At 46.0% G+C, this 15,573-nt stretch overlaps 1 protein-coding gene across 2 annotated transcripts; it reads right to left on the bottom strand.

Moving 5' to 3' along the window:
• Nucleotides 1-136: 136 nt before the first annotated feature.
• On the bottom strand, nt 137-15,254 carry LOC126985486 (protein PRRC2C-like). 2 transcript variants are annotated; one of them, XR_007738747.1, is made up of 3 exons: nt 15,109-15,254; nt 7,248-12,470; nt 137-7,108 (listed from the first exon to the last, which is right to left on the bottom strand). XR_007738747.1 is itself a non-coding variant. In XM_050840451.1 (2 exons), exon 2 carries the CDS (start codon nt 12,444-12,446, stop codon nt 10,887-10,889), a length of 1,560 nt encoding a protein of 519 aa, XP_050696408.1. In that variant the 5' UTR covers nt 12,447-12,470; nt 15,109-15,254; the 3' UTR covers nt 137-10,886. The 2 variants fall into 2 exon arrangements, 1 of the variants encoding a protein (XP_050696408.1); XM_050840451.1 differs by having other exon boundaries at nt 137-12,470.
• Between the last annotated feature and the right edge of the window lie 319 nt (nt 15,255-15,573).

The following is a 15,573-nucleotide window of genomic DNA, read 5'->3' as shown; positions in this document are numbered from 1 at the left end:
AGGGGGGGGGGGGGTACAGCACTAAACAGAAGAGGGTCAACTTTTTCTTTTTATTCTTTTTGTTCAGGGTAGGATGTGAAGCGAGGTCACTTTTTTGTACACATGTAAATAAACGATGGAAAAAAATACAGCCTGGTAGAACATTTTTTTTTATTTCTAGTCATTTTACAGCTCGGGGTATAGTACAAAGCCACATGTTTCCTATTCTCCCTATCACCCAACGATAAAATTTATATAAAGCTACCAATTCTTTTTTTTTTTTAAGTTTTGTTTTTGTTTTTACATGGATCACACAGTTGTCCGTTGTGCAGTGAGTATCGTTCAGTTTGTGAGGCTCGCCAAAGCTTCCTGGTGAGGCTGCTGGTCTTGGCCGACTCTTGAGAGAAGGCGAAGGAACGTACAGGGAGAGGGACCAAGACAGACAGGCAGAAAGAGAGATGCCGGGAAATGTAGAGAGAGAAAGAAAGAGACCAAGACAGACAAGAGAGAAAGAGATGCCAGGAAATGTACAGAGAGAAAGAAAGAAACCAAGACAGACAGACAGAAAGAGAGAAATGCAGGAAAACATACAGAGAGAGAAATGCAGGAAAACATACAGAGAGAGAAATGCAGGAAAACTTACAGAGAAAGAGTGAGAAATCCAGGGAAATGTTCAGAGACAGATAGACAGACAGACAGAGAGAGAGAGAGAGAGAGAGAGAGAGATGTAGGAAAACATACAGGAAGTTATTGAGATAGAAAGAAAGAGAGAAACTAAGAGACAGACAGAGACTAAGGGACAGAGAGAAAGTTGCAGACACAGAGACTGAAAAAGGGACAGAAGGAGAAAGAAACAGACATGGAACAAAGAATAAGGGAAGTTTACAGAGAAAGAGATATACTGAGACAGAGAGAAAAAGACAAGTGGAGCAAGGAATAAGAAACACAAGGGAATGAAGACAGAGAAAGACAGACGATGAAAGCGTTAAACTAGAAAAAGAGGAGAGGCAGACAACAAAAGCAATAACAAAAAGCATATGAAGCGTAGCTAAAACAGAGATAGAGATATGAAGGAAAGAAGAGATGAACGAAATGAGAGATAACAACAAAAATAACAAAAATAACCGAAACGCAGGAAAAACATAAAAAACGGAACCAGAAAACTCAGAAAAAAATCACAAAACAAAGACTAGCAACAGAGAAAAGGATAATAAAGAAAGCAAAACAAAAGCTGCACGGAAAGACGAAGATAGGAAAACCACTTCACTCTCTTACCGTGTTAAAAGGAAGAGGAGTGATAGTGATGGGAATAACAAAGGAAAGATAATGAAAGAAAAGAAAAGGAGCAGGAAGAGGTAGAAAAAAGACTCACTTTCACACTCTCTTCTTCAGGTAATAGACAGGTAGATAAAAGATAGATAGATATAGAGTAGACGGAAGGAAAGGGAAGGAAAGAGTAAGAAAGAGGAGAGAGCGAAGAACACAAAAGGGAAACAGGCGAATGAAGACGTTATGTACGGGACTTAAATAAAACAGTTGTACGCCGAGACTAGCGAACTGAACCCAAGTAAACAAGTCTGGGCGCAGTGACGGAGTGTTGCGTCTCGCCTCGGAACTGTGTCACAGGGCCGCACACACACACACACACCCACACACACACAGACTTCAACACAGGGCGAGTAAATAAAGAAAAGCAGTTGATAGAGGGGAATAAATTAAAAGTGATAGAAGTAATTAGATAGATAGACCAAGATGAGATGGTATGCATTATGTGGAAACGGATTTAGAGAGAGGGAGAGAATGAAAGAGGCACTGAGGATGAATAAGTATGTAATTAAAAGAAGAAACAAAGAAAATGGAGAGGAGAGAGAGAGAGAGAGAGAGAGAGAGAGAGAGAGAGAGAGAGAGAGAGAGAGAGAGAGAGAGAGAGAGAGAGAGAGAGAGAGAGAGAGAGAGAGGATGAAGGAGGTACAAAACATGAACAAGTATGTGACAAAAAGAAGAAACAAAAAATTAAGCATAGGCAAAAAAAGAAGACAAAAAACAAACAAAAATTTAATAAAAGAATGTGAAACTAAATCCCCCCCAAAATATATATGTAGCAGACAATAAAAAAGGAATAGGGAGAGAAAGAAGAAAGGAGAAAAGGAAGAATGTGAGAAAGAAAAGAGACAGAACAGAACAAGAAATAAATAAAAGGACATGAATAAAAACACAAAAAATATACAAAGACCAAAAAAAAAGAGGAAAGCAAGATATAAGAGAAAAAAGGAAGACTGAGGGGAAAAAAAAGACAGCAAAACAAGAATTAAATAAAAGTACATAAAAATAGCAAAATAAATAAATAACAAAGAAGAAAAAAAAATCGTATCGCACTTCCACTCATCTCAGTTACGCTAAACACCCCCTTTGAGAGACCCTAATAGACTCTTTGGCCTCTCCCTCCAGCGCACCGACCAACCAACCCAGCGTCTGAAGGGGCGGAGAAAATAAAGAAAAAAACGCAATGGAACCCTGGGGTTTAACAGATGGCAGGAGATTGCTTTGCTCGGTCAGGATGGGAAGGGAAAGGAAGGAAGATGAGGAGGAGGAGGAAGAGGAGTGATAGTGATGGGGATAACAAAGGAGAGAGAATGAAAGAAAAGCTAAGGAAACAGGAGATAGGAAGGGAGGAAAAAAGAGAAGGGGAGGGAAGGAAAGAGTAAGAAAGAGGAGAAAGCCGAAAAAAAAGGGCCAGGATGGGAAGAGAAGTAATAGGAAAAAGAAAGAGAAAGAAGGAATGAGGAGAAAGAAAAGAGAAAGGTCAGGATGGAAAGGGAAGGAAGGGACAAAGAAGAGGAAGGGAGGAGGAAAAGGAGGAGAAAAAAGGCAACAGCACTCAGGAGGAAAACATTAAAGGAAAGAGAAAGAAAGAGGCCTGGATGGAAAGGGAAGGGAAGGAAAAGAAAGAGAAAGGGAAGGGAGGAGGAGGAGGAGGAGGAGGAGGAGGAAAATGATAGTGACATTCATGGGAAGGAAGGCAAAGAAGGAAAGAGGAGAAAGAGAAATAGAAAAGACATTTAAAGAGAACAGGATGGGAAGAGAAGGGCATTCAGTGTAGTTTAAATGCTGGCCCATAGACTCATTAAGGGGACCATCTAGTATTACCATATCAACTCTGGTCCACTGACACTTAAGGGGACCATCCCGAGTTCTATATCAACACTGGCCCAGAGACACTTAAGGGGACCATCCAGTGTAGTTATCATCACAGGGGAAACACCGTCCGCCCAGCACCACCAGCACGGCCCTCGTCTGTATAGCACATCAGCACATCCTCGCAACTCTTCCACCCAATAAATAATAAAACTAACATTCATAATTCAGATAATAAATAAAATTTGATTACACTCATCTACGAGATAGCACAGCGACAACAACGTAACCAGCGAGTCTGTGGATCGGTGCGGTGAGAAATTATGCGTCTGTCTATCCGTCTGTCTGTCTGTGGTGAAGCGTAACAGAGGAAAATCGGACTTCCAGACAAAAAAGAGAGATTCAGTTAGTCTGTGAAGCAACGAGTGAAATCCGACAAGTCTGTGCGTGAATACGGTAAAAAAAAAAGCTTGTCTGTGTAGCACGATTACAAAAGAAGCTCAATTTCTCCATTCCGGCAATACAAAAAAAGCGTAATTCTGACGATCTGTGGCGTGATACAAAGAAACGATGGAGTTCGTCTGTGGCGTGGCCGTCTGTACCCAGCGGTGGCGCCCGATTTCTGTGTCCGTTTGAGCACCAGAAGGAAAACACCCTCGGAGGAGAACCGTCGAGAACCTTTCATCATTGTCGCCTTCAAGCAGTAGCAGCAGCAGTAGTAGTAGTAGTAGTAGTAGTGGTAGTGGTAGTGGTGGTAGTAGCAGCAGCATGGTGTCGTAGCGTTATGTCCTTTTTCTTTCATTCCTTTTTCTTTTATATTTCCGAAGGTACAAGAGGAGGGAACACCTTGCACCATCTTCCTTTTGTTTACGTATGCGAGTCTCAGATCTACTCTTGCTTCATCTCACACACACACTCCATAACCTAATAAGTCTTCTACCTCTCTAATTTTCCCTCTTCCTCATTGTCAATTGCTCCACGGAAATTCACGGCAAGAGGTGTATTTTTTTTTTTACTTTAGTCATGTGCACCTTAACTTGTAACACAGTGAGCAGTTCTTGGTTAAATCAGCTTCACACACACACACACACACACATACACGCACACTCTCCTGCACTGCCTCACCCAGCATCAGCAGCACAAGCTAAGTCGTTCTCTTAAGTCATATCAATCGTTTCAGTCTGTATTTGTGAGCTTAGCGACACAGATGACTGACTGGAGTATCTCACTGCCCTGTCCTTATAAATACACATAACCCATTCACTGCTCAGGCCTTGCACATTACACATAAGCCTTTCACTGCTCAGGCTTGCACAGGGGACATCTTTTCTTGTGTGTGTCTGCAGTAATGTGACGGCACCTCTGCGTAACATGACACCTATAGTTTATCTGTCAACTTTACGGATGAGGGGAAATCAAGATGAGAGCTGCACGGGGTAATCTGACAGCAATTTGGCAGGTATTAGACAGACTTTCTTGTGACTTCCTTGTGTGTTTTCTGTAGCAGTAATCTGACAGCAATTTGACAGGTATTAGACAGGCTTTCTTGTGACTTCCTTGTGTGTTTTCTGTAGCAATGTGATGGCAACTCCACGTAACATCTGACACTCTTGTTTACCTCATTCAACAGAACACACAAGCTGATGAAGCCATGACTCTTGAAACACCAACACCTTCCCTCGCAATGCTACAGTCTCTCGTGTCTGTTCTGATGTGACGGCAGCTCAGCGTAACATCAGACACTGTAGTTTCATCTCATTCAGCAAAACACATAAGTCAGTGAAGTAGTTACTCATGGACACATCAACACAACTTCCCTGGCAATGTTACAGTCTTGTGTCCTCTGCAGTGATGTGATGGCAGCTCATAGCATCTCACACAGTAGTTTATCTCAGTCAACGGAACACACAAGTCAATGAGATGTTACTTGATACACAACACACTTTCCCTGGCAATGATACAGTCCTTCTTGTGTCCATTCTGATGTGACGGGAACTTGTAACATCTCACACACTAGTCTATCTCAGTCAACGGAACACACAAGTCAATGAGATGTTACTTGATACACAACACACTTTCCCTGGCAATGATACAGTCCTTGTGTTCATTCTGATGTGACGGGAACTTGTAACATCTCACAAACTAGTTTATCTCAGTCAACGGAACACACAAGTCAATGAGATGTTACTTGATACACAACACACATTCCCTGGGCAATGCTAGTCTCTCTCGCGTCCATTCTGATGTGACAGGAACTCGTAACATCTCACACAATAGTTTATCTTCATCAACAGTAGACACAAGCCCACTAAGCTGTGACTCATGGATACATCGACACACCCTCCCCGGCAATGCTACAGTGTGCATCGAGACTAACGGAGGAAGCGTACTGGAACTGAAAGACGGAAAACACATCCCTTTACCGAAGAACACTTACTTGAAACACACTTGAATATGTACAGAAAATTGGTGCGCGCTATGACACGGTAAGAACGGAAGGAACTCTCGATCGGCTGTCAGTCCTTGCATCCGACACACACACACGCACACACACACAATGCCTTGGTATTGACGCTGATGCCCCACTGACAACCTACGCCAATGAGGGAGGGATCGTGGGGGTATGGGGGGAGTGACACCGGCATCATGGCACTTCACAAACACTTGACACCACTCCGAAGGGTCGCTATGTACACTGGGGTCTTGTGTGTGCGTCTGGTTTCTGTGTGCGTTTCCTGGCGTGTGCGTGGATCCTTGTGGCTGTGACTGTTGTTGGTGGCGGTGTTGGTGCGAAATTCTATGGTTATCACATATATCAGGAGGACGAGGAGGAGGAGGAGTACGAGGAGGGTAACCACTGGCCTTCTTCTCTCAGGGTGACACACTTTCCATAGGGGGATGTGACTAGGGTAAAAAAAAAAGAAAAAAATGAAAAACAAAATAAGAAAAAAATAGAGGGATATCAGGACAGTTTAAAGCCAAGATACACGTCACATTTTTCTTTATACGCACAACACTGGTTTGACGGATTATAGAAACTGAGACCGGGCAATTTGACGGCTATTTAACAGACAAGGAAGGTTGGGGTATACTTTAAACTGCCCCAGATGAATGCCTCCAGCCCCCAGTGTCCCCAGAGAGCCAGGGGTCACACATCAAGCGGAACCCAGCGAAGACCCAACGAAAGAGTGACGAACAGAGACCATCGTTACGCCTGTCACTCGGTACACTCTTCACTACACTTGGTACACCCTTCAATACACTCATAAGAACATAATGAGTCTGCAAGAGGCCGGTGGTACGCTCTTCGATACACTTGGTACACTCTCACTACACTTGGTACACTCCTCACTAAACTCGGTACACTCTTCACTACACTCGGTAAACCCACACCCAATGAAAGAGCAACAAGCAGCGGCCCTCACAGCACCCATCTCTCGGTACACTCTACGCCTGGTACACCCATCACTCGGTAAGCCCTTTGTGAGTTCGTACATACATACATCCATTTCCTACATCACTCTGGGTCTTTTTTTTCATATAAGTGGTAATTTTTTTTATCTAAACGACCGTAACGAAAAAATTTGTGCGTGGCTTTGAGTTGGGGTGACACGAAAAACGAAGCTTCTGTGTGCGTACGTATGTGTGTGTGTGTGTGTGTGTGTGTGTGTGTGTGTGTGTGTGTCCCCTCGGTGTAGGTTTATGTCACTCTCTCCATGGCTGCAGGAACTTGCCAGGCTGTCTACTTCTGTTTACATTCTGACTTTATACTTCTGTACCTCCTTATCTCTCTGAACTGTCTCAAGTCTGGTTTCTCTGTACCTACATTCTGACTGCATTTCTGTATTGCCCTGTCACTCGGAAATAAGCCTCTCCTCTCTGTACCTACATCCTGACTATGTATATTTCTGTATCTCCCTGTCACTCGGAAATAAGTCTTTCTCTGTGTGGCTAACCTGACTGTATTTCTCTATCTTATTTCTGAATCTCTAACCTGTCACTCAGAACTGTCTCCTCTTTCTGTGTCTACATCCTCACTATGTATATTTCTGTATCTCCCTGTCACTCGGAAATAAGTCTTTCTGTGTGGCTAACCTGACTGTATTTCTCTATCTTATTTCTGAATCTCTAACCTGTCACTCAAAACTGTCTCCCCTTTCTGTGTCTACATCCTCTCTATGTATATTTCTGTATCTTCCTGTCACTCAGAAATATGTCTCTGTGTGTGCCAGTCTGTCTGTATTTCTGTATCTCTGTCACTCACAACTAAGTCTTTCAGGAACACACATATGGAAAAACATTGTCAATTCAAACTAAATCTCTCTCTCTGTGTGTGCCAATCCTGTCTGTATTTCTGTATCTCTCTGTCACTCACAACTAAGTCTTTCAGGAACACACATATGGAAAAACATCGTCAATTCAAATTAAATCTCTCTCTGTGTGTGTGTGTGCCAATCCTGTCTGTATTTCTGTATCTCTCTGTCACTCACGACCAAGTCTTTCAGTAACACACATATGAAAAACACTGTCAATCCAAAAACTTAACAAAAAACACTGATATGCCTTAACAGACACACAAAATAAGATGAAAACAAGACTTGGGGAAACATGGAAGTCAGATATCATGGCAGCAAAAGGAGATGGGGGGAAAGAAGAACAAGAAGGAGGAGGAGGGAGGTGGTGGAGTGGGCATGGAGTGGGTGGCTGGAGTGTACCGATGCCCCTTACACACGCACCCTCACACTATCACATGAACGGGAAGGGCAGAGACACCTCCAGCACCCAGACCACAGAGATCAGCAGTAAGTATTTGGTTCAACAGACTCGCCACCACACACACTCCCGGGCAGGCACAGGAGGACAGAAGGAAGGGTTGAACAGACTGCCATAGTACTTTTAACAGACAGAAATGAAGAAAGGGTAACAGACTCATTTGGTTTAACAGACTGTCGCAGGGAGCCATAGAAAGGGATGTCAAAAGGAAGGGTTCAACAGACTGTCATATTCTTAAACACAAGCTAAAAGAAAGTTAACAGACTCTCATTTGGTTTAACAGACTGTCACCACCACACAAGCTCCCAGTCAGTTAAGGAGAGGGATGTCAAGAGGAAGGGTTCAACAGACTGCCAACCTCTTAACAGCCTCCCTCCCAACCACAGAGCTCAAGGAAGGGTGACAGACTCTCATTTGGTTCAACAGACTGCCAGTATCACACAGCCTTCCCACCCACCAGAGCTGAAGGCATGGTTACAGACTCACACATTTGGTACAAGACAGCCAGCCCCTTAACAGCCAGCTACAGGAAGGATGACATATCAGTACATTTGGTTTAACAGACTGCTGGTATCACACAGCTCTCCCTGGCGACCACAGCAGGGCAACAGGGAGGGGAACAAGATCACCCCTTTGGTTCAAGACTACACCATCACAATAACCTCCCTGCTGATCACACGGAAGGGAGCACAAAAGGGAGAACTGCACATCGGATTGAGTAACAGACTGTCATCTTTACACACAAGCCTCCCTGTCAAGTGAAGAAAGGATGGGCGGCAGGGAAGGGTACAGGGTCATCTGGGGAAGGGATGGGCGACAGGGAAGGGGACAGGGTGGGTACAGGGTCACATGTTAAAGAGACTGCCCTCATCACAGACTTCCCTGCCAGATACTGAGACACTCTTCTATGATAGTTCTAACACTCTCGTCTCGCTCTCTCAAACATGAACCTGTGAACTGTAATGAGTGAGGGAGGCAGGGAACACATGTGGCTACTCTCTCTCCCTATCTCTCATCTCTCTCACTCGCAGCGGGAAGGGGCAGGGTCATGACTCAGAAACACCTGGTGGTCATTCTTAGCATTATTCCAGTCGACACTAGTTAATAAATATAAAAGCTGCCTCGGCACGAAAGAAAATGGACCTAACGTGGGACTCTCTGCGCAGTGAGAGGAAATAAAGTAAAGAAATTAATGAAAGCACAGCACGGCACAGCACAGCACAGCACAGCACTCCTCAGCTCAGCATTACCATTGTGTTCAGCTTACTGCCTTGAAAAAATAAATGAATGAATAAAAAGGAAAATGAAAAAAACAAAAGGGAAAAGGAAAAAATTGTTGGGCCTCACTTAAAATAAAATCTATCTATCTGTCAATCAGTGAATGAGTCACCGACGAAAATGAAAACACTAAAAAAAAAGAAAAAAACTGCCTCGTCTCTTCACGCAGGCCAGTAAGCAACACATCAAGGCAGAACACACACACACACACACACACACACACACACACACACACACACACACACACACACACACAAGCACATTAAATAAAGCCTTTCTCTCCTTTTTTGTAACTTTTTAGCATCCTACACAATAATAATAATAAAATAATAATAACGATAATAATAATGTTCTGTCATAATAAAGATCTAGTAAATGCCTTCTCATCTTGACTTAAAATAAAGATACAGATATGTGACAAAATTTTAATAGGAAGAAGCGAAATGAGGAGGGGAAGGGGGAGGAGGAGGAAGGGAAGAAGGGTTGGGTAGGAAGTACACACACACAAACATACATACACACACACACACACACACACACACACACACACACATACAAACGCACACAGTGTCAGCATCAACTTTCAACTCAGAGCGTCGTCTTAAAATAATTGATTAAAAAAAAGATTCACACCACAAAACCATTTTCAGAACCATTCTCGTTAACATCTCGTCGCCTTCCTCTCCTCCTCATTCTTCTTTCCTTCTTCGTCAAGCCTCTGTGTATGGGTATGGGGGAGGGGGGGAAGGGGGGAGGAGGGCAGTAAGGGAGGAAAGGACAGCACCAGAGAATGTGTGGAAACGGAGAGGATTGGATTCTTTTAAAAGGAATTGGAAGGTTTTATGGTATCACTAAGAAATATATAAATTAACCTGCTTTTAAATAACGTAAACACACACACACACGCACACAGATACACACACACTCTCGCTACTGTGCACTAAATTAATGAGTATGATGACTCTGAAGAACGAACAGCACACAGGTAAGGAAAGGTAAGGTAAGGTGAGGTAAGGTGAGGTAAGGTAAGGTAGAGTAAGGTAATGAAAAGGGAAAGGATGGGAAGGGAAGGTTAGGTTTGGGTGGGTTAGATAAGGTAAGGGCAGGTAAGATTAAGTAAGGTAAGGATAGTTTGGGGTAAGGAAAGGTAAAGGAAATTGTTATAGGGTAAGGTAAGGTAAGGAAAAGTAAGGGAAGATGTGGTATAAGGTAAGGTAAGGGAAGGTGTGGTATAAGGTAAGGTAAGGTAAGGGAAGGTGTGGTAGAAGGTAAGGTAAGGTAAGGGAAGGTGTGGTAGAAGGTAAGGTAAGGTAAGGTGTGGTATAAGGTAAGGTAAGGTAAGGGAAGGTGTGGTATAAGGTAGGTTGCAGCACAGGCTAAGGTAAGGGTAAGGAAGGTAAACGTAACATATGACTTCAAACAGACTAGGAGACACGAGGGCCGCGCGGACAGTCTCTGCAGCGGCGGCGGCGGCGGCGGCGGGGGCGGCTCCAACACCACGCCGCCAGCAAGCACAGTCACTTCCCTTTACAAAACCTTCAGTCACTCGTGTGTGTCGGGTGTAAAAAAAAGCGCGATTATTATGACGACAACAGACAACACCGCTTTTGGTGTGGCTTCCCACGGGAGACTAATATTTACGTTCCTTCTTCCGAGCCCCGCATAAACCCATCACGGGGCGGGGCAGCGGGGTGGGGCGGGGTTATGGCCTGGCCGGGGCATCACGCCTGCTGGTAGCCCAGGCCCTGGTGCTTGATGGCCACCTCTATGGCGTGGTCCACAAAGTACTTGTCGTTGTTGTTCTCGTTCTCTGCCTTGTGCTGCGGCTCCCCCGGCGCCTGCTTGAGGGCGTCCCCCCGCCCCTCCTGCTGGGCCGGGGTGGGGGCTGGGGCGGGGGGCTCCGGGGGCTCGGGGCAGGGGCTCAGGACTGGCGTGGTCACGTTGTTCTTGTTGGCGTCCAGGCCGGGGTCCTCCTCCTGGACCTCCTCCTCCACCTCGCACTCTGTCTCTGGTGGCCGGGGCGGTGGGGTGGGCTGCCGGGGGGAGGGCGGGTGTGCCTCAGGCGGCCGGGGTAGTGGGCGGGGCACAGGGTGGTGGGCCAGGTGGAGGTGGGCCTCGTGGGGGGGCAGGTCCTCCGGCCCGGGGTCCTCGGCCAGGTCACTGTCCTCGTCGGAGGAGTCGTAGTCGGTGGTGGTGGCGCTCTCCAGGGGGTCGTAGTGGTAGGGCGGCAGGAAGAGGCCCTTGTGGTGCATGGCAGCCGTCAGCGCCTCATTCTCCAGGGCACGCTGGGCCTCCTCGGCCTCGCGCTCCTCGTCGTCGCTCAGGCTCAGCACCAGCAGTGGGTGGATCCCCTGGCTGCGCTCCGTCACAGGGGAGAAGCCCATGTTCTCCAGCATACGGTTCATGGTGTTGTCCAGGATGCTGCGACACAGCTGCCGGGCGTGCCACCGCAGGATGCCCGCGTCAGGGTCTGGAGGCATGGGGGGGCCGTCCCTGGGGCCCTCACCGGGTGGGGGACAGGCCTCCGGGGGCGGCGGGGCAGCCATCATGCCATAGGTGGTGGGGTATGGGGCAGGCATGATGGGAGGCATGAGGTCTGGCCTGGCCCTGGCCCGGGGATCCATGAAGGCCGCCCGGTCCAGGCCAGTGGGGGGCAGGTCGTCCCGGGGGGGCGGCGGGGCGTCCTCCTGGCTGCCCTCACTGTTGACGTCGCTGCTCTGGGAGTCCTGCGAGTCGTCGTGCAGCTCCGCCGAGCACTCCCTCAGGCTCTGCGTCATGTTGCTCACCGTGTGCTCATAGTTCTTGATCTCCCAGGCATAGCGCGCCTTCTTGAAGGGCCGGGGCGGGGGCCCCATGCTGGACTTGCTCTTGGCCCCAACCTTGCGCCCCGCCTGCTGCCCCCCCGGCTCCTTGGCCAGGCTGGCCTCGTCTTGGTGGCTGGGGTCCAGGGGAGGGTCAAGCCCCTCCTCCACCATCTTCTGCTCATCCTGCAGGGGTGGAGCAACCTCCTCAGGCTCCTGCTGCTTCTGCTGGTCATGGTGTTCTTGGTGCTGCTGATGGTGGTGATTGTGGAGGTGCTGCTGCTGCTGTAGTTGCTGCTGTAACTGTTGCTGCTGCTGCTGCTGCAGCTGTGGCTGCTGGTGCTCCTGCTGGTGCTCCTGCTCCGGCTCCTCCTGCTCCTGCTCCTGCTCCTCCTGCTGCTGCTGCTGCTGCTGGCCCAGCTCCAGGGCGAGGGTGTCTGGCCTGACTGTGTCATGGTCATGCGCTGCCTTGTCGTTCATGGTCCAAAGCAGGAACTGTAACACCTGCAACACCCACAAGAATGCAACACTACAACACCCACACAGCCACCGCAGGCCACAGCTTAGTGTTAGACTTGTTGCCATCATATTGAAGCAACAAGGAATAACATGCAAAAAATATTCCTTACTTATTGACATCCATGAATATCTGTCTATCAGTCAGCCTTGCATCCCTCACTGGCACTGTGTTGGCACTGCCCCCCACACAGGCACTCACAAGGCATCTGAATTACATCTTGGCCAATAAGACTTCATCATCCTGTGACTCATCACACTATTATCATATATTTCAACAGTTAGTGTAGTAATTCATTCAAAGCCTATCATATTTACCTCAAAACTTAGGCCTAGGGAACAAAAGGAAAATAGAGGAAATTAAACAATATATTTCTAAGGAATAAAAAGCCTTACACAAAAGTACACAATATTATGATACATGAAGGCAAAGGAAATATAGTGAGGGTCAGGAAAGATTTGCCCATTAAATAGATATTGTAGAGGTGATTACACTGACAACACTTGAGGCTAGGTCTGGTGAGGTCAGGTAAGGCTTGCCCACACCTAGGAAGAATTAGGAAGTTTTGTATCTTTATGTGGTAAATGTTCAGTGTCAAGCATCCTCTGCTTTTATGAACAAAACAATTTTTTTCTGGTAAGTTTTGATGCACTGAGTTAATCCACTAAACACTCTCTTGCAAATCATTGTTTTAAATTAGAAGGGGAGTTAGGAAGGAAAAGCTGTCTATGAATCACAAATGAATTACACTAGAAGCAAAAAATAACATAATAATCATAATATGGGTGTAAGTCTGGAGTTTGAGTTAAATGTTAAGTTATGCAGCCTCCAAGGTTAAGAACAAACCCCATAGCCCCAGGTAAGTCGCCCCAGCCCTACAGATAACTAAATACAGTAAGACTTGCCCAAAAATAATAATAATAACAAATAATAAACATAATCTGGGCGTTATTTGGAATCAGAGGTTAGTGTTAGTATGAGACAACCCTGAGGTCAATGATAGCCCCCTACACCCACAGCATAGCCCCAGGTAAGTCACTCCAGCCCTTCAGGTGACTAAATAACCTAACACCTCCTCAAAAAATAATAACAATAACAATAATAAGCAACTAAAATAAATATGAGATAGCATTAGTAGTTAGTGAAAGTATAAGACAACCCCATGGTTACAAACAGCCCCTCAAGTCCCAAGAGACCCAGGTAAGCCATTCGGAAGTTAACCACACCAAGACTACCAAAAAACAACCATAGTAATAATGAACATATGAACAGCACACATGAATATACTCTGGGTGTTCATTAGTCAGCAATATTAGCATAAATAGCATTAGTATGGGACAGATCCATGGTAAGAAGTAGCCCCCTGTTCCCCTTGTAGCCCCCCAGCCCAAGGTAAGTCATCCCAGCCCCTCAGGAGACTAATTAACCTAGGAAAAGAAAGAAAACAGCAAATATAACACTAGTAAATAAACATGACCAGGTATTAGTATAAGGCAGCCCCCATAGTCAGGAACAGCCCCACGTAGCCCCCTAAGCCCCAAGTGAGTCACCCAAGCCCCTCAGGTGACTAATTAACCTAAGAAAAGAAAGAAAACAGCAATAACGAGACTAGTAAATTAACATGATCAGGTATTAGTTAGTGTAGGTGGTTGGTATTAGTATAAGGCAGCCCCCATAGCCAGGAACAGACCCACATAGCCCCTTAAGCCCCCAGGTGAGTAATTAACCTGAGAAAACAAAATAAACAGCAATAATGAGACTAGTAAATTAACATGATCAGGTATTAGTTAGTGTAAGTGGCTGATATTAGTGTAAGGCAGCCCCCAGCCCCCCATAGCCCCGTAAGCCCCAGGTGAGTCATCCCAGCCCCCCAGGTGAGTAAGTAACCCCATAAGCAGCCCTCGTGACAGCCCTGAGCAGTCCCCCGGTGAGTCCCCTGTCATGAGTAAGTTTCCCTCCCTCTCTCTCCCTTATTCTCCCTTGCTCTCTTTTATCCCTCTCTCTCCCTCCCTTATTCTCCCTCTCTCTCCCTTGCTCCCTTTTATCCCTCTTTTACTCTCTCTCTCTCTCTCTCTCCCTTCCTCCCTTTTTTTTCCCTCTTTCTTATTTCCCCCTTCCTCGTTTATCCCTCTCTCCCTAATTCCCCCTTTCTCTCCCTTCCTCCCTTTTCTTCTCCCTTTCTTATTTTCCCCCCCACCCTCTCTCTCTCTCTCTCTCTCTCTCTCTCCCTTCCTCCCTTTTTTCCCCCTTTCTTATTTCCTCCTCCCTCTCTCCCTTCCTCCCTGTTATCTCTCTCTCTCTCTCTCTCTCTCTCTCCCTTCCTCCCTCATTACTCCCTTATTTCCCTCTCTTTCTCCCTTCCTCCCTTTTTTTCCTTTCTCATTTCCCTCTCCCTCGTTACTCCCTCATTTCTCTCTTCCTCGTTTATCCCACTCCCTTATTCCCCCTTTCTCTTCCTTCCTCCCTTTTCTTCCCCCCTTTCTTCTTTTCCCCTCTCTCCCTTTTTCTCCCTTTCTTATTTCCCCTTTCCTCGTTACTCCCTCTTTCCCTCTCCCTCGTTTATCCCTCTCTCCCTTCCTCCCTTATTTCCTCCTCTCCCCGTGCCTCCCTGCCGCCCATACTCACCCTGCCTCTGCCTCACTCTGCCCTCGCCCTGTCGCGCGTTGCCGGGCTCACCTGCCGGGTCTACACAGGTAAATAAGGGTGAAAGAAAGGTGCAAGACAGCGGCCCTCTCTCTCTCTCCTCCCTCCCTGTAAACAGCTGATAGGGTAAATAGACCGTCTTGTGAGCCATGGAGAAAGGATTAAGGGGTTTTCTAATTGATTTTTAAATGTTTATGGGTTTTATTTTAGGTTGGAAGGTCAAATAGATGTGTTTTTCTTCATTTCCCATTTTTATTTTATTTTTCGTTTTTTTCTCTTTTCTCACTCTCTAGGATTTATGGTTGTCACGTTTTCTAATTGATTATTTAATATTTATGGGCTTTATTTTAGGTTAGAAGGTCAAATAGATGTGTTCTTCTTCATTTCCCATTTTTATTTAATTTTTCGTTCTTTTTTTCTTATTTTCCATTTATTTCTTGGTTATCT

The sequence above is a fragment of the Eriocheir sinensis genome, chromosome 59 (assembly GCF_024679095.1).
Source record: "Eriocheir sinensis breed Jianghai 21 chromosome 59, ASM2467909v1, whole genome shotgun sequence".
In the NCBI taxonomy this organism is placed as follows: domain Eukaryota; kingdom Metazoa; phylum Arthropoda; class Malacostraca; order Decapoda; family Varunidae; genus Eriocheir; species Eriocheir sinensis.
The sequence above is the reverse complement of the archived record's forward strand: the minus strand, read 5'-3'. Positions and strand labels throughout refer to the sequence as shown.

Coding starts and splice junctions, on each gene's coding strand:
- LOC126985486 (XM_050840451.1), bottom strand. CDS start 12,446: ATGAACGACAAGGCAGCGCATGACCATGACACAGTCAGGCCAGACACC.